Below are 25,299 nucleotides of genomic sequence, written 5' to 3' on the forward strand. Positions count from 1 at the left end.
ACATGTATATGTTTGCACAGGAACATTATATATAGTTGTAAAATATAGAAATGTCATCATATAACTCTCCAGTACAATAATAATAATAATAATAATGGATTGGATTTATATAGCGCTTTTCAAGGCACCCAAAGCGCTTGATAAAGATGGGCCATAACCCTTTACATTTTGAAACTGACATGGACAAATTCTACTTTTAACTGATTTTCTTTAGACTATGCAACCAATTGATAAGGATCTGATCTATGAGAAAGCACTACACAGGGAACAACCCTTTGCCCATAGTTTGTTGAAGGATACTTCCACTCTACGATGCTGATGCAGGCCCTGCGGATAGGATTCTTGAGTGTGAGGCAGAGTAGAGCTCGTGGCGGCCTTGTGGCTGTCGTTGTGGTTTGTTTCTTGGGTTTAGCGGTATAGTGCTGTCTCTTCCGTTGCGTGGAGCTGGCCGTGGAGATGGGCCCTCGCCCTCCGGACCCAAGCCCCGCCCCTCCACCCGATGCGGCATTACCCATCATCTTCGCCTGCCGCGCGGCATCGATCGCCGCCTGCCAGCTCAGGGCTGCCCCCGGTGTGGGGATGTGCTCTGGAGCCAGACCAACCACGCCCACTCCATGGTTGACCCCGCCCCCTCCTCCACCATGGTCGCCATGGCTAGTGCCACCACTGTGCTCATTGGTCAGGCCAGGTGGAGGAGGTCGAGGAAGAGGAGGAGGGGGAGAGTAGTCGGAGCCTGGAATTGAGAAAAAGAGAAAAGACAGAGGAGACAGGAAGTTAGCTACATAAATTTATGGATTACTTATAGAAGGGATTTGCTTCAAAAACTGTTTAGTTTGTTGGTTTGTTAGATTATTCTGAATATTCTGAAGAGGCTGGATAAAGCACAAACTCATCAGTTATGATGCCCTGTACTTTGTATTTTTGTTAGCTATCGAGTTCAAAAGAGCTAACCGCTTTAACTGAAAGTCTAAGGTCTTGACAATGTTGTGATGTCTTCATCACAAGCCATCAAATGTAGTACTTCAACATCCATGTGAAAGACTTGATGGCACTAGTACCACTTGTGCATGGCTGGATCCCTCAATCAAGAATTTAGCAATGTCTACTTGGGGAGATTAAAAACAACTGAGTAGCAAACAGTTCTTTGGGTGTAGTTGTAGGGAACTAACATGTTTAAAATGATAGGTCTCCCAGCTTTAAAGATTAATACCCACTTTTAATTAATTAATCCAGAATGTGTTTAGCCCTGAAAAGAATAAGACTGGGGACAACAAATGCTTGTATTGAAATAAAAGATAAAAAAAAAGAAGAGAGAGACAGAATTACAATAATCTCTGTGAGATTACATAGTTTTACGCAAACAAATCGTGGGAATAAGACGGTGTAAAACAAAGACACTGGATTAACCATACTGTATGCTTAGCCAGATTAAAGACAGTTATAATATCCTCTCAGCCCTCCTTCTCTCTGACAACTCAGCAAATGTTTCCACTGTGCATATAGATTATACGCTGAAATTTTATGCAAACAATTATTATTCACACAAAGCCAAGCGTGCAAGTGCACATGGAAATTTTCTACAGATGGAAGAAGTAACAGTGCTTTGCAGAGACAAGGGTATGTTTGTGAAACAGTAGTCAGAGCTACTGATATCAAAGCAGAAAATGTTTGTTTTTAATGATTAAAAAGAAAAACTAATTTTAAAATTGTTAAATTGTTTGAACGCAATAGATTTAGTAGATATACTATTTAATCATACAAACTGGAATATATATCATTATCTCGATGTTGCAGTGCCATATAGTAGATCACTAGATCTTTTAGCACAACTAATGCATGGTGGAAATGAAAAGCTTAATCTTTGTAGATTTAGCAATGTCGAATTCGTAAATCTCATAAAGTGAAATTCTTTTGGAAGAGGAAGAATCCAAAAGTTAAAGAACCTCTGTAAAGTTAATCCATCCTGTGCTGTTGCAACAGAGATAAGGAGCTAGAAAGACAGAGGAAGGAGAAATGTGAGTGGGTTCAGAGGGAGGAGGAGGAGAGAAGTAGATTTATCCTACAATTACAGGGCATTCACAATGTCTGCTAAAATCCTGCTCCTCTCACTTCACTGCTACAGGTTTTTACAAATGCACTCACACTGGGCGATGGCCTGAGGGAACAGTACATCACATCCTGAGGACTATAGTGACTATAACACATGCACAGAGTGTATATACATCTATCGCCTAATCATCTGCAAGTGCTGCTTTCTTACTCAGTCACAGTAAAGTAAAAATAGGACAGCAATATCCCTGTGACTAGGGAAAATGGATGGTTGCCTGGTGATTGGACTAAAAAAAAATTTTCGTATTCAGCGACTGAATGCAAGTAGTTGCGGTGATTGATTGTCAACATGTCGTAATCCATCTCAGTCAGTCTGTGCCGATGAACGGAACTGGCCTGCAAAATATTTTTAACATATTTGCGTTTATAAGAGTTAATTCGCATATCATCACAAACAAATTGCATGTAATTGCCAAACTGATAGCCGACTGATAGCGTTTCATCGCCATCTTGAAGCGTCAAAGTTGTTTTGAAAACAGCAGCTACCTGCAAGTGGTCACAAACCTGGTCCTTGTCTTCGAAGAAACTATTTCAAAGGCAACAAGATTATAAATTCATTGTGACTGTAGCATTATCCACAGAATTTGACTCATCAAGAGCAACTTAGAAGGGTGCTGGCAAATCTCACATGCTTTTTGGCAATGTAAAACATAATAATTTATCCCTTACTAAAGATATATTAAAATTCATTACTGAAGTTGCTAATTACTTAATCAGTATAATTAGTTCCCTATTTTTCTTTCCCTCTCTTTTTAATCCATGTACCATGCCTCTAACAACAACTCTTAAGCCTCAACAAGCACACTGAATCTTCAAATATGTACAGCTACTGGACTCTGATACGCCCATGAAAAACAGTACAACCATCTTAAATGTGCTTGTATTTAAATGCTACTTAAGTGATCCAAAAAAGTCCAATATTTATATAAATATGCATGACAATGATGATGATAACTGTGTTAGGCATTCAATCATAAAAACAAGAAAACACAAATATTATACACACATGACAGAAAGAAACAACACACTGGACTTATTTGAGAAGTTAGTTACTAATTTCAGCATTTTTTGCATGCAACTGTGGCGTGATAGATAGATAGATAGATAGATAGATAGATAGATAGATAGATAGATAGATAGATAGATAGATTTACTGATGCATTCATGGTAGCAGGCCTAATTTTATTGACTTTATACCATTAATAAGTTTAATGTAACCAAAAAAAAAAACACAATGGTACAGCTAGACATAGCTATATTAAGACATTGTAGAAAATTATCCGTAGCCTACTTTGCTTAAATGGCCTACAGTGAATAAGATGTTATGCGCATACAGCTACATTTACTTTGCACAACACATTTAGAAATATAGCAAAGAGCTAGCTACTCTGACTCACAGCTATCACCAACAAGTTAACTTGGGATCAAGGACTTTTTGCAGCACTGCAGAAGTCAAGACACAAAACCATAATACAGCAATGACATAAAAATAACTTAGTAGATCCTTATAATACTTGATTTAGCATGTTTACATGCCATAAGCTAGCTTAGCTAGCAACTAACACGACCTTCTGTTGGGATTAGTGACTGAAATACAACCAAAATGTAGTCTTACTGTTAATGTTATATGAAAATATGAATAGATAGCCATATTCCACTCCTTATAGTGATAACATCCGTCATTTGCTTGGCTTGTCATCCTTAAGGAAAACAATATAACTCAAAGCTAGCCTTTTAGCGAACTCTTATTCATTCTTAGTATTTATTGATATAGCGGTTTTGCATTTTCAGACTTTTCTGTTATGATTTGTTCTATTAATAATGTAGATTGCTGGTTTTATTTGTGTATGTGGGTAAGTTGTTTTTTATGGCAAGTCTGCTGTAATATTTGTTTGGATAAGTGCTATATAAATAAACTTTATTGCTTCTATTACAAAATAAACTGCGATGCCCTCAAGGTAGAAGTGGTCTTAAAAAAAACAACAAAAACAAACAAACAAATGCAGTAAGAAACAACAGCACCAGATCTGCAAATATTTAAAGAGTAGTGTGCTTTGAATAGAGCAGTCATGCCCAAGGAGGTGCTCTTTACATTTACCAGCAATGAAGTCACTTGGTATCAGATGCAGCTGTGTCCTATGAGAAAAACCACTGTGGTTTCAATTTTCGAGCATATCTTTCATCTCATTACTTGGCTGAAACTGCACTCCCCTCATTTATTTATTTATTTTCAATAAAATGAGGGGTTGATTTTAGAGATTTTCTTAAAATCAGCATAGTAAAATTTTCTTTTATCAAACATGCATTTTGGCTCTGTCTCAGATGCTCCTTTATACTGGAGCATATCTTCCTTCAGTGCGAGTTAATAACTGCTTCCTGACTTCTGTTGCACATCATCATTTCTCCTTTGCTCTCTATCTCTCACAAACGCACACTCGCAAACACACTCACACATAATCACTTTCAGCATATTGTACTGCTGTGTGATCAGTTTATCTCACATAGCCTGCTCCTCACACAGGGTGTACCCCACCGAGAGAGTGTGTTTGTTAGTATGTGTGCTGTATGAGTGAGTTTGAGAGGATTAGAGGCAAGTAAACTTTAATAATACTAATCTGTCTGACCGCGTGTCTCTCCTGTGCGTCCGTCCTCTCACATGCATATGCACGGACATGTGTTTGTGTGTGTTGCACAAGCTTATGTGACCGACTATAATTCTATTAGCAGCTCTAATGGAAACACAGCATTCCATGGAAATATGATTCCTAGAGAAAGGGAGAGGTGGGACAAGCAAAGGATGAGGAAAAGGATGGAGGATGAAGGGAGTTTAAACCATGAGAAAGAGTGGGATGAATGGAAGAAGAGGCTGAAAGACTAACGAAGGGGAAAACAAAAATATATGAATGACATCAGAAAAAGCGAACAGAAAAAAGTGTAAAGGACTTAAAACCACTATTGTCATTACACAACACTGTAATGGCAATAGTGGTTCATTTTTATGCTGTTATTGTTATTGTTATTTTAGTAGACTCGCAGACATAAGGTTCTTCATTTTCAACATCTATCCACCACAGGTTTTGTGGTGTAGCTCCATTTAGGCCAGGCTAACTCATCATAAATGTTCTTTTGTCTGTGCTTTCATGTTACTCTGATGAATATAACTCACCTAAACATTGTTGCAAGACTAAGCACCTGCTTCCAATAGCAAAGGCAAGCCCCAAAAGCAGTGACCTCCCCCAGCTGAACCACACCGCCAAAACTGATCAGAAACTGTTTGGGAGCCTCATCGGTGCCTCAGGCTCTTTGCTGTGCTTCTCAGAGTCCCCAGATCCCAGTCTGTACAAGCATCTGCAGCAAGCAGCAGAACAAAGCCAGTCCACAGAGGCCAAACCCTGAAGCCCACAGGACCCAAAGGATCTGCTGCCAACGTCACACCGGGAGACAACACAGGGCACCCCAAGGGGTCCCCTCCCTTGTGGTATATAATAATAATAAACTAAAAATGCATGAGAATTAAATGAAACAGTGATGAATTTATCTATGATCTTCCAGGGATAAATCAGGGTCAAATCAATGAATAGGAAGCAGAGGGACTTTATACATCCAGCTTTGTACTGTAAAGACAGTCAGCATTCACTCTTAATGAACTTGAAGTGAACCTGAAGTGAAACTGAGTCAAACTTCACTGTGAACTGAGCTGGAGACTGTAATGAGCCGTGATTCAAACTAAAGTCAGTGGAGCTGTTATCTACTTAAAGATAAAGACTGGCAAAAGATACTATCACTGCAACTCTAAGCACTCTGCCTCAAAATATCATTGCTGCTCTGCACTTGCACACAGACAGTATTCTCCAGATCGGTTGGTCTAATTTTGGTTACCAGCAAAGTACGGTTCCTTTGCAATTTACAGTGTCAATAACTGCATTAGTGGAAAGCTTACAAAGTATTATGCCGCTTTGCTCTGTTAATTGGCTCAACCAGATAATGAACAAAGACAAGGACCAATCAGATTATGCCATCCAAAATCATTCTCAAGTCTTTCCCTCAATCTGGTCTTTTTTCCTCGCTTCTTTTTTCACTCGTTTTTACACTCTCACTCTCCGTCTGCTTTTGAACAGGGATCTGCTTGAACGGACAGTAAAGATGCAATTATCAGTCAGTTAACTGATGATGACACCTGATCACACACTAATTGAGCTAGGGTCCACACATGCAGGCACGCACAAACATGTGTCACCTCTAATAAGACGCAGAAAAAAACTAATATTTTTGTGGCGAAAGCTGGTCTGTTTTCCATCTTATGAAAATACTATCTCCTTTGTTTTAAGTGTTCTGTTTCCTCCTCTCCTATTTTTTTCCTCCTCTTGGTCCTGATCATTGCCAAATACCCTCTTAAAAGCCTGCCCTCTATCTTTTCATCTCTATTTCTTTCTCCTTCCCTAACCCGCACCTCCTCATCCTCTCCTTCTTTTCCCCTTCCTTCTTTTCTCCCTAATCTATACAACTGTCACTCCCTCCATTGACTCTCCAGCAGCAGACAAGTTCATTTTCAGTCGTGCACCCTTCCTCCATTAATCTACCCCCACCCCTCGCCCATCGCCTCTCCATTTTTCCCTATCTCTCTTGCCTTGCTGCTTCTCACTCTTTCTCCCATCACTTGCCTCTCTGTCATCTCCAAATAGCTGACAATTATTCTTTCACTCCTGCTCTCACCCATCTCCTTAGCTGAAAAGAGAGGTTAGCCCATAACTAATCAGATCCACAACACCGCTCCTTCCTCGCCGCCTGTAGCAGTCACCTTCGGCCTCATGCCTGGACTAAGACACTAAGCAAAAGACGACACAAATAATTATTTCAGTGACAAAGATTGTCACTTCTTCCACGCTTTTCAGATCTTGAATGACATCCCATCACGCTTAACCCTCATTATCGCTGTCATCGTAAATACCAGTTGTAATGCTAATACTACTTTTTAACCAATTTATGTGTCATCCACTCACTAACGCGCACACTTACACATACATGGAGCGAGTGTACTCACAAATCCCAAAGCAAGTTAAAAGGTTTATGTATCTGTTGTACATACACACAGTCTACTCCTTCATGTACACACTGTATGTGCACATGTGTGTCTCTCATTTGTCTCTCTCTCACACTGTCCATATGTGCCCATTATCTGGCCGAGTGAGCACGGCACACAAACACACACCTGCTACCCTCAACACACACGCACACCTGCTCCCCTTGAAAAATAAGACACATACACACCTGCTTTTCTTAATCTATGATACTCCCCAGCAGACACACACACACACATAAAACAAGCAGGACATGCATGTAATTTACAAGGAAAATACACAAAGTGGAAATCACATGCTTGTGATTGGGGCATTGCTGAATAATCATGACAACCAAACAAACTGAAAATTTGCCACACTGCACAGAAAATTTACTGTTAATGGGCAAAAGGGCAGCCTATTGTCAGGAGAAATTCCGGCTCATTTAGCGCACACTGAAAGTAAGATGCTTCTTATTGGTTTGAACACAACCAGTCAGCACACACACCTCTGGCTCTTACAGCTGACGTAGTTTGTCCCACTTTGTGATGTCAACACAAAGAGGTAACAGCAAGACATATTGACACTTTTTGGTTATAAATAATAAACTAACAACAAGTGCGTGTATTTGTGTTGCTCAAGCCATTTTTTTATTGTAATAGTTATTTATTGGTGTAAGCATTAGCTATAAAAATCCTGTTGATTTATTCATTAAACTAAGCAAGATACCTGGTGATGAAAAGTGAAGAAACTGTGTATGTGGATATTCCACACAAAAATGTAAATGTTGTTTGAATTATGCATTAATGTCCTGTATTCAACACTGCATGGGTTCAGCCCTCGCTCTGTCAATCATGATTCTAAAGCAGTGATTGGTTGTTGTCTCCGTATTCCCAGGAAATCACAAAGGACACGTCTTTAAAGCACAGGGTAAAAAAATAAAATAGAGCTCTAATACTAATATATAGTAGTACAATTAGTTTTCAATCTGTATATCCAGGATTTAATACTGTGTGATAAATCCACCACTCTCAAAACAGTCTTATCAGTGGTTGTTTATTCACACAAATGCCGTAGCTTTCAGAAAATTAATAAAAGAAGTTCACTGCGGGACTGTAAATGTAGCTACTTGCAATTTATCCCTTTTGAAGTGACACTTGTTACAATAATGACACATTATTTTAAATTCTCAGAGGTTAACTTTAAGCCAAAGATAAGACGTTGATTTTAAGTTGTTTAATACTTTGAAAGTCAAATCAGCGCTTGGCTGACTAGTTTGAGTCTGAGCCACATCCAACGAGGTCTTATTTTTTCATGACACAGTGAAATGTGAATTCCTCTGAGATGATTTTGGGTTTTTTTTAAGTAACTTTAATAAATGTTTTGGATGCTGAGAGTCCTGAAGGTTTGGCAACAACAGGATTTTAGTTAAGGTAATAATCTGTTGTAATGTAATGTCTCGGGCTTCTTCTACCTGTCCCTTCAAAGGAATTATTTAACATTCTGGACAGCATGCTTATTCCATATCTAAATAAGTGATTAGATTAACAGCACTCTTCAAGGAGCACCCCATAAGCTTAGTTTAGAGACTCAACAAGCTTACAGTAGCTCTGTCCAAATTCTGCCTTATAGCCTCCCTAAACTTCACTTCCATTATATAGTTTGGCATTTTTAGACAGTTTCTGTGGAGTGATTTCAACTACAGTGTGTTTCTTCTTCACAACCTTTGAGTGGAAATGAGTTTAAATATTGTTTGGCAATAGTAGTAAGATCCCTGGTTTGATTCTTAGAGGAGACATAAATCTGTTGGGGATTGTGTCAGGAGCTCAGATTTGTGAAGCAGCGTTTTAGTAAGTCTATCTCCGCTTTTGATTGGCTGAGAGCTAATTAGCATGGTCATACAGCCTATTCTTTACCCAGACAAGACCTAAAAACATGAACGCAACAGTCAGAAGCCACTTTCTGTCTCAACATTGCGCCATTTACCACTATAGGTGTCAAATAGAGTCAGCGAACATCTGCCCTCTAAGTGATGTACAGTAAAAGTCACTGCAGAATGACTGGGGTATAATACATTTCAAACAGAGGGAGTGTGTCTTAATAGCTGACAAAGCATAGACACAAAGGACAAATGTGAGGGTGAAAAACGTGAGCGAAACCAGTGGAAAGGATGCCGAGAAATAAAAGAACTTAAAGGAAACAGAAGCGTGAACATGAGGAGGAGGAAAATAGAGGAGAAAGTGACGTGTAGAGGAGGAGGAGAGGCAAGAGGAGGAAGGTTCGTTCGCACTGCCTCTCCATGCCGACCTCGCATACACGAGTATTCATGCACACAGCGCAGGCAGCAGATATTAATAACTCCTTATTAATATTCATCTGCAGTGGAGAGATGTGAGGCCAGAGTAACCCAGATACGAACAGTTTTCTCTACCTGTCTTTGTGTGTGCGCGTGTGTTCCTTGCATCTAAAGTTTGTGATCTCTATCAATCTCTGCCTTAGCAATGTATATATTAACCATTTATTGGACATATTTGCTGGCTAAAACAACATAAAGAGTTAATTTCCTGAACTCTGATAAGCCACACTCCCAATGCAGAAATTCTGAATGCAGTAAGGTCAAAAGCTAAACCAACAACACACAAGTTCCACACAATAGCATCACTAACGAATGCATTTTCTCCTTTTGAGATACAAACACGCTTAAACAAAGTGGCATGCAATATTTATTAGTGGCAGGTTCCACCTTATCCACTCTCCTCCACAACTCCTGTTCGGTCCTTTTCTTTCTATTCTGCTTTTGTCTTCCTGTCTGGCTCACCTCCCACTTCACATCTGCCCTTTACTTTTGTAAAGGCCACAGTGGGCGCCTGCATTGTACAGCTTATGCCATTCAGGCATGTGTTCATCTAAAGAGCCTTTCTGTTAAAGTAAATGCATACATTTTGTAATCCCACTGAATGGAAATCATGACCTTGGCAAGGTCATTTTATGCAAAACCCACTGAGCCTTGCCTGTATAGTGCAGAATCAAGTCATTGCAGGTGGCGTGATAGTGGTTATACACAGGTTAAAATAAATAACCATCTACTAGAGGATCAGCACACTGCAAAAGAAAAATACAAATCACATACTGCATACACCCTGCAGCATCTGTATCAGCAATTTTATTCATTAATGTATGTATTCATTTAGCTCCTATAACTATAGTAGCAGGTGTGTGACACAAATCACCAAATCCTAGATTGCCTTTAACAATACCCAAACCTCAAGGAGTACGATAGTTGGAAAGACTGTATGTCTGTGCAGGTTGTCAGTCATCCTGGTCATGATAGTCTTAAGATCTTGAAAGAAGAAGGCACTCTGGACTTCTTTAAGTTTGTGAAGATGTTTTACTTCTCATCCAAGAGACTTTTCAGCTCTAAAAACAATAGGTGGAGAGTAACAGGTGTTTAAACCCTCCTCGGTTGTACACTTTGGATCGACTAATGATCCTGTGCATCATCACATGAGCCAAGTGGGGAAAAAAGTTCTCAGTCATTACAAAAACTGAGAGTTAACAGTTGAACCCCTCTATCGTGTGATCCACTGAGGTCACCTGAGGCACGGTTATGTGGGGCTCACAGGCCTCAGTTGCACCACAAGACATCTCAAAGGTAACCTTTCGACAAAATGCATGTTATCTTATAATCTCTTTAAATGGTTTAAATGCTGCATTATTGAATTTATATTGATTCTACAGCTGGGCTTTTAAAATATCACCAGCCAGATTTCAAATATTTATGGATGCCTGCTTTGGCTGTTATCTCTATCTTTTTGGCAGCCAACTAGGTCACCGTTTGCCCGCCTGGTCACTCGTTTTCTCAAGTCATCGTGTGACCATGTACCTTTCAAACAGCAGAATATATCAAATCTCTCAGCTATGCCAGCAGCAGTCGCCTGGCTTAGCCATTAAAAAGAGCCTGTTCATTTGAGTTCAACAAGAGGTTAAAAATGAAACATAAAGAATAACCAAAATGCCAAAATCAAAGACAATAAAAATGCTCAATAACAATGTGTCTTACACTCCCCATATGCCCTTAAGCAAGGATTGTATTTGCTCCAGGAGCCGCAGTAGGAGACTGTGGATGCAATCTGCAGCTGAGATGAGGAGGGATTGTGTGAAGATGTGTTACTGTGAAGCAGAGCGTTGATGATAAGCAGTTACAAATTGTAACACCACTTTCTGTGTGACCAAAATCAAACAAAAAAGCTTTCAGTCTTTTATGATTTTTTCTCCTTTTTTAAAAAATTTCTTTTAAAGATTGTCTTCAGGTGCTGAGAGAGTGAAGGACTCACAACACAATGTAGTGAGGCAAACATCCCAGTACAATTAGCTTGAACAAAGCTGGGTTTCTTTCTTGTCAGCTGCCTCCTGTGGGAAGCTTTCTTTTTGTTAACTAGGCCAAAACAAATTTAAAAATCAATATTTTGAGTTTATCTAAGCAATAATAAATTCACATTTCACAGCTTCGCGCTCAGTCTGCTTTTAATCTTCAGTTTAGATCTGAAATAGATTTTTCTTAAGTGTTTTAACAATATTACACAGATATGCATATGCAAACAATTAGTTTGATTTCACTGAGCTAATTTCAGTTAATTAAAAGGTGAAAGTCTCACCAGCAGGTTCCCTTTGACTGCTGTCTCTTGAACTTAAACAGGTCCTATTGGGAAAGCCTGCATTTAAAAACGCTGTTAATTGTTTAACATTAACTCAGTTCCTGACAAATCCATATTATTCAAGCTTCTCACAAATAAACTGTAATGTTTACATTATAATAGACCTTAGGATTTTAACACCACTGCACACATCACCTCAACCTTACAGCTGATACAGGTCACCCCAGATATAATAAATCATAAGATGGATCAAGCATTCAATCAGGGCTGAAACTGTATTTTAAATCGTATTCGTATTCTATTCAAAATTGTGTTCTCATAAAATTAAAACTGCCTTGTTACTGTAAGTTACAAAAGGCTGCTGGATAAATTATTAATGAATGCATTTTTATTTTAAAATGATCATTGTAGCCTGTAGCTACAATAATACTTGAAATACTTGAATCTTGCTTGTGGCTTTCATAAACATCACTGTGACTGTGTACCTTGCCATAAAAACAACAGCTAATCTAGTTAGAACACACGTTTCAATTCAGATTTCACTTATTTATGACTTGTTCATTACCTTAGCTGTGCTGGCACAGAGTCAGAGCATGCAAAACCCTCAACCTCTGGGCAACCACTTTCGATCTCAAGGTGACAACACAAGTCGCACACGTAGGCCAAACAATCTGACACCAAACAACTGCAGTTCAATTTGAACTGAAAGCCGTCACTCACACTTTGGCAAATTTTTATGAATAACTGCCATTTAATCTATGAATGTAGACAGATCCCCTACAAGTTGCAACCAATTGGAGTCTATCTGATCTGTAACGAGTCTTTTTGCAACAAGCGACTCAGTTCAGCCTGTTCCTAGCAGGTTACATTGTGAATATATTCCCATATAAAAGCAAGGATGCTAAGTGCCTACTTCATTTTGCAGTTAAATCTACGGTGGCCCTGAGAGACCAAACAGACTGCAACTTAAGAAAACACCAGCAATAAGAAAAACACTGCAAAAGCACACAAAACACAACAGAAATAGGAAAAACTACAATGGAAATAGGAAAAAAGAAAACAGAAATAGGAAAAAACAGATTTCCAAATAGTGATGTGTTGGTTGCGAACGAAACGACTCTTAGAGCCGGGTCTTTGAAGTGAACAACACGAGTCTGCTTATTGGGAGCCATGTTTTGATTTTTTTTTCTCTCTCTCTCACCCTCTCTCACTTTTTTCCTGCTTTGTCTCTAGGGGCCACCATATATATTTATATATAAACATATATAAATAAAACCACATTTTTTTACATTAGTAATTCCTTTTGTGCATAATTTTAGATTGTTGTTGATAATAAATTAATTAAAACAACCTGAAGATCCGGTACGGCCCCGGTTGGGAACCGAAAGAATCGGATCTTTTTAGTGAGGCGAGCCGAAAGAGCCGATTCTCTAAAAAGAGTCGGAATTCCCATCACTATTTCCAAACGCACAAGGGAAATGTTTCTGGGGAGACAATAACCCGACGGACCAATTGCAGGAACCAAAATATGCTAAGAATTGCGCTGGGAGACACTTAAAAGAAGTGGAGGATCTATCGGTTTTGTGAGGAAAGAAAAGATGAGAGGTAAGTGTGTTAACCTAACTTAGCTTAAAAATCCGTCATCAGTATTATATGAATCATGATAAAACACACCTCCCATGTTTTGGGTTCCTGCAACTGGTCCGTCGGGTTATTGTCTCCCCTGAAACACTTCCCTTGTGCTTTTGGAAATCTGTTTTTCCTATTTCTGTTTTTGTTTTTCCAGTTTCTGTTTTGTTTTTTCCTATTTCCGTTGTTGTTTTTCCTTATTTCCGTTGTGTTTTGTGTGCTTTTGCAGCGTTTTTCTTATTGCTGGTGTTTTCTTAAGTTGCAGTCCGTTTGGCCTCTCAGGGCCACCATGTAAATCACCTTACTACAGCAGCTATATCACTATTACTGAATCTTGGAATTATGGTCCACACAGTTAGCTGTAAAGTCATGTGAATTTGTTAGCGACGCTTTTCTTTCCAAGCTCCTTAGACTATTGTGTGTCTACATTTTTCAGTGTGTTGCAAATTTCTAAATTTCACACCTGCTGAAATGTTTTTATTTCAACTATGGTGGCTATTTTCCAATTCAGTCTGCAAATCTGCTTTACTCTGAGCTAAACACAATCACTTCAGATGAAAGAAAAGGTTTATTTATTTTTTTGATGTTTAAAACTTGATTGAAATGAGAGTCGTCCGATGCTGCCACCTTAATCTAGGAGAAGAAAAGCGTACAACCAGCCAAAACAGAATTGGATTTAAGGGTCATGAACATCAGACTGAATGAAAATTGTCACATAGTCCAAAAGCTCTTGGTTAATTCAAAAAAAGAAGAGAAATTAATAACCGAAAGCGCACATAAGGAGTCTAAATCGTAAAATACCTTGAGGATAAAAGATAACGGAAGAATATTGCAGTGCAAATCACGATCTCACTGTAAAATGGTTAATAACTCTGTACCGCGACTAAAAGTCATTAAGAAGAGCAGTTGTGTCATTATGAGGAGCTCTGACATAAACAGTGTTGGTCAAGTTACTTGAAAAAAGTAATCAGTAACTAATTACTGATTACTCCCCCAAAAAAGTAATCCCGTTACTTTACTGATTACTTATTTTCAAAAGTAATTAATTACTTAGTTACTTAGTTACTTAGTTACTTTTTAAAAACACGATTTACAACCTGAAGAGGTGATAAAGTGATAGATCTTTCAGCCCAATTCTACTTTTTCTACATAATCCATCATACAAAATGTAATCAAATGGAAAAGTCTCTTTTTAAAACTTGTTTTATCAGTTTTAATCTTTTAACTTTATGCATCAAGCAAAACATTTAATTATATGCAACATTCTCTGACTTGAATAAATTAGTTTAACATTTAAACCTATTTTCTACACATTCCAGCACATAAAATAAAATATTTTTTGTGTTTTCACTCACTCTTTCAAACAGATGCAAGTAAAACACAGCAGAAAATAAATAAAGTCAAAGACTCAGCGGTCCTTTTGCTCTATTTTCACCTGTAAAGCAGGAGCAGGGTAGGCGGAGGGTTACCCTGGTGCAGGTGTGCTGCGGTCAGTTGAAGAATCCGCGCGAGTGTCTCTGTGAATTTCCCATCACGTCGTAGCTACTCGGTGCTTGCTCGGAAGTTTAGGGGTTTTTTTCGCTGTAAAAAGAAGTTTTCTTCCCACGCACGATGGACGCTAATGTTTTTGTCACTTTTTATGGAATCAAACTCAAAGTAAGGTCAGTACTTCCACACTTTAAACGCTGCACGCTCATACTCTCTCCCGCACTCGATATATTATCCATTGTTGATCTGCACACAGCTGCTGTCACCAACGTCGCACTTGCTTACGTCACTGTCATGAGACATTCTCGCAAAAAAAATCACGGTTTTAGTAACGCAGTAACGCAGCGTTCCTACGGGAAAGTAACGGTAATCTAATTACCGATTTTGCAATAGTAATCCCTTACTTTACTCGTTACTTGAAAAAAGTAATCAGATTACAGTAACGCGTTACAAGTAACGCGTTACTGCCCATCTCTGGACATAAATACAAATGGCCCTGAAACTATAAATGAAACTACAATTAACCACTATTAAGATTCCTTCCATAAAACCTTCATGGAGAAATTAGAGGGGAGCCGAGGTGACACCGTTTTACTGTTGAGTCAATAAGTGTCTTCACAGTTTGTACAGAGACATTACATGAGCGAATATGTCTGTGTGTGATATGGCGACCCAGAGAGAAATTGTAGTCTAAGGTACAACACACCAGGGAGCCATCAAGTGAAGTACATATGCTGTAATGTCTGTGTGTGTGCTCAGAAGCAAAGGTGAGCGTGTGTCTCTTTGTCGAGTGTTGTCAAGTTTAGACAAAAAAGTGTGTCTGTGTGTGTGCGTGTGTGCTTGGAGCTATGCACGTCTGTGATTAATTGATGTGCCTACAAGCAATAAAATGCTAATGAATGTGCTCATAGTTTAGCTCCACAGTCTGGCAGAGCCACAGTCTCAGAGGGTGCGTTAAGTTTATAGCTCCAGCTCTACCCATCCTGCACATCCCCCATCAGGTGATGAGGGGCCATGGGAACAAAGGTCTGGTTTTTTTGCAGTTAAACTCAAGTTATGCAACAGTCAGTATTCTGTGTTAATAAAGTACAATAAAAAAGGCAAAGGAAATAGGAATAAAACAAGTTGCTTACAGATTGATGATAAGCACATTTGGAATACCTATGATCTCTCGAGTTACCCGGCACACTCTTTAAATCTACCAGGATAAAAATGTCATTGGTCTTTTAATAAATGTAAATGGAAAAAAACCAGACTCCATCCTGGCTTCTTCTGTGTCTTAGGTGAAGACAGTGACGGTGAATTGTGATGTCAATTCCAGTCATGTCACTCCTTGTTTCTCTCTCTTTAATATCTCACTGAATCATGTATCTGTTTTTTAATTGTTTTTTGTCTCCTTCTTGCCTCAAAATGTTTGCCTTTATTAAGGAAAACATAAAGAAGGGAAATAGTAAAGAAGCTAGGAGTCCAGCAGAACAGCAGTCGTTAGAATGGCTCAAAAAACAATTGTGACCCCGGTACTCTATAATCACTCTATAACCAACAGACTGCCTTTCTTATTCGCTTTAGCCATAACTAATAGATTTCATGGAATTCCAATTCATCTGGAGGTTACTGTCCCCCCCATTATACTTGATTTTTTTTATTAGATGAGACAGAGTTTTCAGACAGAATAGTCTCAGTTGACTCTCCTGTATCATGCCCAGTTATTTTCTTTTATGGTGGCATTTAAATCTAACAATGAACAAAATATATTTTGTCATATACAGAAGAGTAAACAGTAAAATCCTGGACCATTGTTTTTGAGATATGTGTCAGGTGATAGGATTACAAGTTGACAGCCAAATTAACCCCCTGGTCCATCGCCAGTCAGGCACTGCATTTGTTAAGCAAGAGCTAGCGAAAACACACAAATGAATAAATTAAAAGCAAGCATTTCAAGAACAAAGATTTTTAATAACATTCCAGCTGTCGAGCAAAAATGCTCCATGAGATCTAGATGAAAAAGAAACACCCGGTCCTGCAGTGGTGAGATTTTTTGGTCGTGTCTTTGCTGAAGACACATCATGACACATAAGCATTTATGCTGCAAAAGATATTTGTCCAGAAGTGTCCCAAACTACCTCAGCAAGTGCTTTGATTGCTTAGACAAATTATAATTGGTGGCATTCATTTGTGATGTGGTCTCCCAACAGGCATTGGGCACCAATGAAAATTTAAATTGTGAACTGATTTCACACCATCCATCCATTCTCTTCCACTTATCCTTATCAGGGTTGCGAGTGTGAGATCATAAGGCGGGGTACACCCTGGACAAGTCACCAGCCTAACACACAGAGAGACAACCATTCTCACCTATAGGCAATTTAGAACTATCAGTTAACCTAACCCCACGTCTTTGGACTTTGGGAGGAAGCCGGAGTACTTGGAGAGAACCTGCGCAAACATGGAGAGAACATGCAAACTTGACACAGAAAAGCCCTGGCCAGATGGTAGATTCAAACTCAGGACCTGCTTGCTGTGAGGGAGCAGTGCTAACCACTGCAGCAACGTGCTGCCCTGATTTATACCAACTTCATTATATTCCATTATTTCATATCTCTTTAGGTTATTCAATATGTGATCCATTTATTTGCAGAATGCTGGTTTTAAGTTTGCAATGTGATTTTATTTGTACATCATGCAAAGCACCTTGTGATGTTTACCTTCCAAACTGCAATTTTTTTTCTCCTCCGTTCTTTTTCTTTACACTAAGTAAAACTTAGTTTCAGTCAGTTAAATGGCCTAAAGCTTGGATATCTTCAAAAATAATCCAACACGCATCCATCGAGTGAGCACAGTCCCACATTAGCATATTCGCTGTGCTTATCAGATTACGGCATTCTCTGATTTACAGCTGCACAAATGCACAGCACTTCCCAGCGCAACGATGCACAAATATGCTCTTACATGAGAAACTGTTGTGTGTCTCTCATCCTAAGAAGTGTGGACAAAACACATGAATATTTACCAAGAAACACTATACACATTAAGGTTTTGTACTGGGAACAGTATATGAACTTTAAAGATTAATGATAAATTACCAGGATGTGAATTACACATTACTGCCAGTCAATCAAACTCTAAACCAGACTGACAATATCCATTCATCTATCCATTTTATTCTACATTAATTGCATTTCACCAGTCATCAATGTATAATTCTAAAAAATCCCAGCAAAGTGGAGCAGATTCATGACAAATCTCGCATTGAAAATTTCCAACAAAGATTAGCAAAATGTTTGACTGACAAATGCAAAGCGTCTAATTGGGTGTTTTTGCAGATTTATAGTTCTGAGCCTCAGAGAGTTCCAGGCTTACAGCTCAGCCCCTCCCTGCTCTTTCTACCCCCAGCCTACTAGGACATGTGGGGCCTGGGCAGCAGAAGAAGAAATCAAACACCCCTTTGATGCGAGTTTGGCTGCGGAGTGAAAAAGGCACAGTGTGTGTATGTGTGTGTTTATGGATATAAATACATCAGAAAGCTCAAGTGGAACACAAAGGGCACTTCCTGTGACAAAAGAAACATGTGTGCCACCCATATTTCAGCTCACTCAGTGAACTGGTAGAAATGACACGACAAAATATTTGATGATTAAATGGATTAGGGATGAGGAGAAGAAGGGAGGAAAGAGAGGATGGAAGGACATATGTTGAGTGGGTGGACAAGCAGGGAAGGCAGGGAAGGGGGTACGACTGGCAAAAATCACACACACGAACACACACATGCAAGTCTCTCCGCCATCTGGAAAACTCACCACCCTGCCAGTGGTCCTATCCAACCAAAAATGATTGTTTCTCTGCCTTTCTTTCCCTCCGTTTTCCTGCCTTTCATTCTTACCTTCTTTCCTCTTCTCCTGATCTCTAAACTAATTCTTTTCTCTTCTCTGGAAATTGCAGAAAGCTTTTATAGTTGCCTGTGTGTGTCCATAATGTACGTATAAGACAATCCATCTGTGTTTGCATTCATGCCTGAGTGTGTGTGTGGGCGTGTGTGCGCGGTGTGTGTGTTATGTGTGTGTGTGCACTTCTCCTTAGTGTGCAGGGACCTCTCATGGCTACCACAAGCTAATGAGCTCCATTTAAATCCAGCCCTTCTGATCCTTCCTCTCGCCCAGTTTTTCTGCCCCAGGGGCCGTCGTTCCCTGCTCTGGCCTGGAAACTGTGGCACGGCGGCGGCCATTTTGGCTCATTAGTAACAAGCTGTTGAACCAACACGCATGTCTCACTGAATCAGTTTCAGACTAATGGATGACTGGTGTACTGGTGTGTGTATGGGTGGGTGTTTGGGTGTGTGTTCAATCACGTGACTAAATATTTGTGTATAGCGTATGCGTGTCTGAGGATGCATGATTCTGTGTGTATTTGTGTGCACTTGTGTGTGCGTGTCGGTCCATGAGGCATCACCAGCTTATGGATGAGTCATCCTCAAGTGCTCCAGTAGCATCATCTTTCTTTCGTCGCACATCTAACTTTCCCTTTTTCTCACTTTCTCTCATTCAGCCTTTTTCTCTTCATTTTGCTTCCTCTCTCTCTCTTTTTTTTGGGGGGGGGGGGGGGGGCACATTTTCTGTAAAACTAAACTGGCTCCTCCCACTGTGCAATCAGAGTGTTGAAAGGGTTGAGATCATGTGTTTGCTGGTTTTACGGTCGAAACGTTGCCTCAAGCACACATTTGCAGAACCACACGTACACGAATCCATAGAGTCATGGTGAAAAGATATCATATCAGGACATAATAATAAAAAAAAACATCTAGGTGGTAAATACCACCTGAAATAAGCAACACATGGCATTATTTATTTAACAAAAACTAGGCCATAATTCAGAAGCAATGTGTAAAATCCCCATGCCCCCCATCCTCCAGTAGCAATTGTGACTTGTTTTCTGTATAACTTTATCAGTCTCTGACATGGTTATGGAAGAATTTGGCCCACTCTCCTTAAAACACTGCCTAATTTCATTTTTGTGGCACACTCTTAAGATCCCAATTCAGCATTTCAGGTTGGCAAAAAAACTCTTTGGTCTCATCTTTCCAAAGGACATTGATCCAGAAATCTTGTGGTTTGCTCAGATGTAGCTATGCAAACCTCAGCTGCTCTGCCATGTTCTTTTTAGAGTTACAAAACTTTTTATTGGAAACCCTTCCAAACAGGTCATACTTGTTCAGTCTTTTTCCAATTACACTGGCATGAACTTTAATATTTAACATGCAAACTGAGGCTTGTAGAGTCTGAGATGACTTCATCTTATTTTCCCCTTTCTCTGAGAATCACACTCAGGGTTCATTGGCACAACTACTTGCGTGAAGATTAGCAGCTATCTTGAATGTTGTTTTTTTTTGTTTTTTGTTTTTCTTATGAAAAACATTTCTCACTGTAAACCTTTCAATTGTTTGGAGTTGTTTGTTCGCAGCTTGAATTCCTTCTTTCAGATCATTGCTAAAAGTGTCTCTTTTGCATTTTGTTAATACACAGACAGTGTTGGATCATCAAATTGCAAAAACATCTGCTTTTATAAAGATATCCGCACTTACTGATGATCAATTAAACAAGTGTATTTGATTAGCAGCACCCTTGGAACAATGGAAGCTTGGGTGAACTTAGTTTTTTTACACTAATCAAACTGGCTAGTATTAGCTGATAACTGCTCTGTTGATAAAACCAGCAATTGTAGTTCTTGAGTATCCTTATAGTGGCTACAACCATATTCCATAATGCTTTTGAAAGGGCTGCATGGAGTTGTTGGTTCACTAGTCAAAATGATTGGCCTTATGTGTTTCATCCTGCTACACTGTCCTGTATAGCCTGCTCTAGACTGACATCTGATATCAGTCTCTAATATTTAACAAAAACATGATTGTGTATACTAGGTCTGTTTTTTATAAGAACTGTTAATAACTATCAGGCAATATGTTGCCTTTTTGTTATTTCTTTTTAATGTTCTTTGGATGCTATGGTAATAGTTCTATATGTATTACCATAACCTTATCCTAACCCAACCTAAGCTTAAACTTAATCCGTCCATCCATCTATCCAATTTCTCCTCAATCTAGTGATTGACATTATAGGGGCTTACTGTTGTACCTAAAATAAACAGTGACTGCACTGTCTCATGTGTACATACACAGAAGCGGGTGTGTGCAAGCTCACATAGCACAGTTCAGGGTGAGCAGATCATATTGGTATGAAAGAGCCTCATTGGACTACTTTCAACACACACACAGAGAGTTGGGCAGAAGCGAAATACCCCCTGCCTGAAGATATGTGTGTGTGTGTGTGGGTTTGGGTTTGTGTCTGTGTCCATATTTCCATGGTATTCAAGTACAAGAAAAAAACCACAATGTGTCAGTATGAGTTGTGTATGCATATGTGGTTAAGCGGTTCGGAGACTTGATGTTTCAATAAACAACAAGTGACTTCTCATTTACCGCTTGTGCAAGGCTTGACTGTAAGACACAGACACACAGGCACAGAACTGCACCTCATGGCTGCCTTTGCGTCTGAGTCATAAAGCTATTAGATAGCTGGCTACGAACGGACTTCTTTCTCTCCAGCATTCCTCTCTTCTTAACCAAACGAGTCCCATTATAAGCACTTACACTGAAGTGCCATCACGCCGCCATCGCACACATATGAAGGTCTATGTGTGTGTCTAAAGTTTACTACTTTCTCCTCTTGCACTTTTTCTTTCTTTCTTCTCATCATGAGTTTGTCCTGTTCAAGTAATGGGCTAACTAATAAAACACACGCAGGCTGAAGTGTTTCCCGGAGGCATTCCTCAGCTAAAAAAGTTATGGTATAACCGAGTTTCCACTAGAATTTTAGACTTTCAGGAAAAAAAATTATCTGGAATACTGGGAAGCCATGTGGCATTTACAACTGGAAGTTTTCCCAGACTAGGATAGAGTTGATGGGGGACAGTAGGGAAAATTAGGGAAAACCACAGACTACTGTTTATACTAATGTCGACAAGAGAAGAGAAGAGCAGAGAAGAGAAGTAAATTTAATTACTAGTAGATACGATCTGCTCAGTAGACCTGAATAAAACAATATTGAGATCAATGATTCACTAAAATGCAAAGCCCATAAAATAGCAAAGTAAGTCTAGCTTTAACTGGTAGCCCAGACTTAGACAGCGTCTTCTTTATGGTATAATAGCTTTTCTGTTTAAGATACTTTTTGCCCTTCTGTATAAGGATTACATGCAGAGATTGCCAGAAGTCTGACCTCTGTGTGTTCAACATTTATCTGCTCTGTCTTGCCTCGTGCATGGGCTTCAGTAAATCAACTGGCATAAGCTTGCTTAGCATCATCTTGAGAGCAATGTAAAGCAGTGGATCCAGGACACACAGAGGACAACCTCCTACCAGTTTTGTCACTGCGCAACAATGAGCTGATCTTAGAGCTTAATCCAGGAAATGTTGGGTATAACTCAGAGAGTATTAGGAAGGTTCAGATGGGGACAGAACAAAAAAGTGTTTGCATGTGGTTGATGCTACTAATGAATAGCGCCCACTATTGCTTTGTAACCTCTAAACTAAATGTCAATAAATGTGTACTAGTCCATCATAACATAAGAAATCACCATAAGAAATTTGTGCCACACACAGAGACTAGGTCACATATGCTTTTGTGATTAGTATTTTATTTTATTGCTATGAAAGATGGAAGTTGCTTTATGGCTACAACTATGTTGGTTACTTGAAATCAGAATTACTTATTAACCATTAGAGGATAGGAGGGGTAGCTAATGCTACCAACCCTTATTAGCAAGGATAATCCAAGAATGTGCTGGTACATTGTACAGACACCTGCTAATTAGTGCTAAGTAACATGCTTCTTAGCCATGCTGTTAATAAAATTACACAACAGGACATATAATTTGCCATTTAATTGCTTCAAATTCTCCAAATGGTACAAACAACACAAATACAATTTAAAGGTACAGTTTAGTTAGTTTAGCATATAGCTCCTAGCTATAACTGGCTGTATCTGGCATGGACTGCAATCTATCTTTGGGGACTGATTTGGAGCCAGCCCCAAGTGGCCATTTAAGGAACTTCAGTTTTTTGCCCTTCTGCTTTGGCTTCATTTTTGAGCTCTGTAGCCCAACTCAAGTAACAAGATAATAACTTTTGGAAGACCGCTATTCAGCAATGGATCTTCTAAGACTTAAACAATCAATCTTTATGCATTTTGTGGGCCATGTGGAACCAGAAGTTAAATCTTTATAAAAAAAAAATACTTCAATTAGAATTCGCACGTTTAAGTCTTACCCTGCAGCTAAACTGTACAGTTAGAACTCATCAAAATGACTCTGAATATGTCATTTGCAAACAAAGAAAGTGAACAAATAAATGCTATGTGACAGAGCACGAAAAAAGAGAAAAGGCAGAAAAAAGCAGATGAAAGACAGGCTGAAAAAAGACAAACGGACAGACGGGCAGAGTGACAGAGAGCGAGAGAAAGACTAAAAAGAGAGACTAAGTTTAGCACTCCCCCTGAGGACTCCTCTCAGGTTCCTCTGCTCTTTTCAACGTCCTCCTCTCCTCCCTTTCTTCCTGCCTCCTCCCTCTTACAATCCATCACAAAATAATTAACTTGCTATAAGTGAAATTAATTCCACTAATTGGTTTTAAAGGTATTTTTGGAAAGGAAAAAGGATGAGGAGGAGAGTGATGTGTGTGTGTGTGTGTGTGTGTGTGTGTGTGTGTGTGTGTGTGTGTGTGTGTGTGTGTGTGTGTGTGTGTGTGTGTGTGTGTGCGTGCGAGAGCGATAGAGACAGAGAGAGAGCATGTAAGACAGTAGGAGCGTATGGTAGCTATTCACCCAATCATGTCATACCAGGGAGGATGTGACCTAGCCTAACAGGAAGTGAACTTGATGAACTTAATGAGCAAATAAGCGGAAACTGACTATCCGGACAGATGGATGCTGGCAGTGAACAAACACTTTTCATGTCAAAATCCCTTTTTTCCTGATGTTTTTTCTCTGCCATCTCTAGATCTATACTTTGTCTTTCTTCTACTTGTTTTTTCTGTCTTTTAGACTTCAGTTAAACAGTTGTTTTCATACAACAAATGCATTCTACTCCTGTCGATTTGCAGTAAAGGGCTTATCTTTGAATACCCGAGGTCTGATCGCGAGAGAGAAGAAGGCTTTCGTTTTCAGATGATCCTTGAGTGAATAGGGAGGAGAAAATGACAGTGAAGGCTTTTCAAGTAGCTTCAAAGCTAACGTGAAACGGACTGAAATAGAATCTTAAGTTGTCCAAACAGCTATTTTTGTCTTGGTTTTCTTTTCATTTTTGACAACTTATTGATGCATTAAGGACACAAAATGGGAACACAGATCCCTAACACATAAGCCAACCTATTAAAGAGCAGATAAATGAATCAGGTGATTTGTGCAGATATAAATTCTTGTTTTTTAAATTAGCTAAATGTCAGCATTTAGCATATGATATATGTTATGATAACATATTATAACCTGCTAATATTTTATATCTATAGTGCATTAGTTAATCACAATGCAAATAAAGTACAATATAACCTTCTAATGGTGATGTTGTTTAACTGTGTGAATGTAAAACAGCAAAAAGGGGTATGTGATGGGAAAACATCAACATGAGCTGTGAAGTTTGCTAGAGTAATAATGATCATACTTCCGAATGTTCTTGAGGCATGCTATGCTACTTAGAGCATTCCTTAGTTCAGGAAGGCCATGAAGTCAGGCTAGTTCTCCACTCCCAACAAATCAGCTGATAGCAGCTGACCTGAGTGCTTACCCACATTAGCTTATGGCTCAACGGACACCTTTCTATGCATCCAGCTGATAAAGCTAATAGATTTACTACTACTTAACCTGCTTTAGCCTCCTTACCTTTCCTGTGCCTATGCACGCCACTTTTCAAACCTGCCCCAAGCCTTTTAATATGATTATGCAATATAATCTGCAATGAAACAGTAGAACAAAGGAAAGAATAAAGCAGCACAAAGTTATTCATCTATCCATCCATCAATACATCCATCATCCATCAATGCATCCATCCAGGCAACCAAGCTAACCAGACTGACAGACAAACTAAGCAGAGAAACCTAGACCTCATTTTCCTCCAGCAAACTCCACTCACGTGTCATAGACCTATCCCCCCAGGGCCTCCTCCTGGTAGGACATGCCAGAACACCTCACCCAGGAGGTGCCCAGGAGCCTAGCTAACCTTCATAGCAAACTAATTTCCTCCACTTGAATCTTCTATCTCATGCTTTTGGTATTCACCCAGAGCTTGTGATCATAGGTGAAGGCAGGGATTTAAATCAG

General features: G+C 39.3%; 1 protein-coding gene across 5 annotated transcripts in view; it reads right to left on the reverse strand.

Annotated features, from left to right (window-relative positions):
• The window catches only part of cacna1c (calcium channel, voltage-dependent, L type, alpha 1C subunit), a 222,474-nt gene that overhangs the window by 154,926 nt on the left and 42,249 nt on the right, over positions 1-25,299 (reverse strand). For all 5 annotated transcript variants that reach the window (XM_076875492.1, XM_076875491.1, XM_076875490.1 and 2 more), the window contains exon 2: positions 301-733. In XM_076875492.1, coding sequence (XP_076731607.1) covers positions 301-733 — 433 coding nt within the window. The remainder of the gene's footprint in view (positions 1-300; positions 734-25,299) is intronic.

This window comes from Maylandia zebra, linkage group LG17, assembly GCF_041146795.1.
Source record: "Maylandia zebra isolate NMK-2024a linkage group LG17, Mzebra_GT3a, whole genome shotgun sequence".
Lineage (NCBI taxonomy): Eukaryota > Metazoa > Chordata > Actinopteri > Cichliformes > Cichlidae > Maylandia > Maylandia zebra.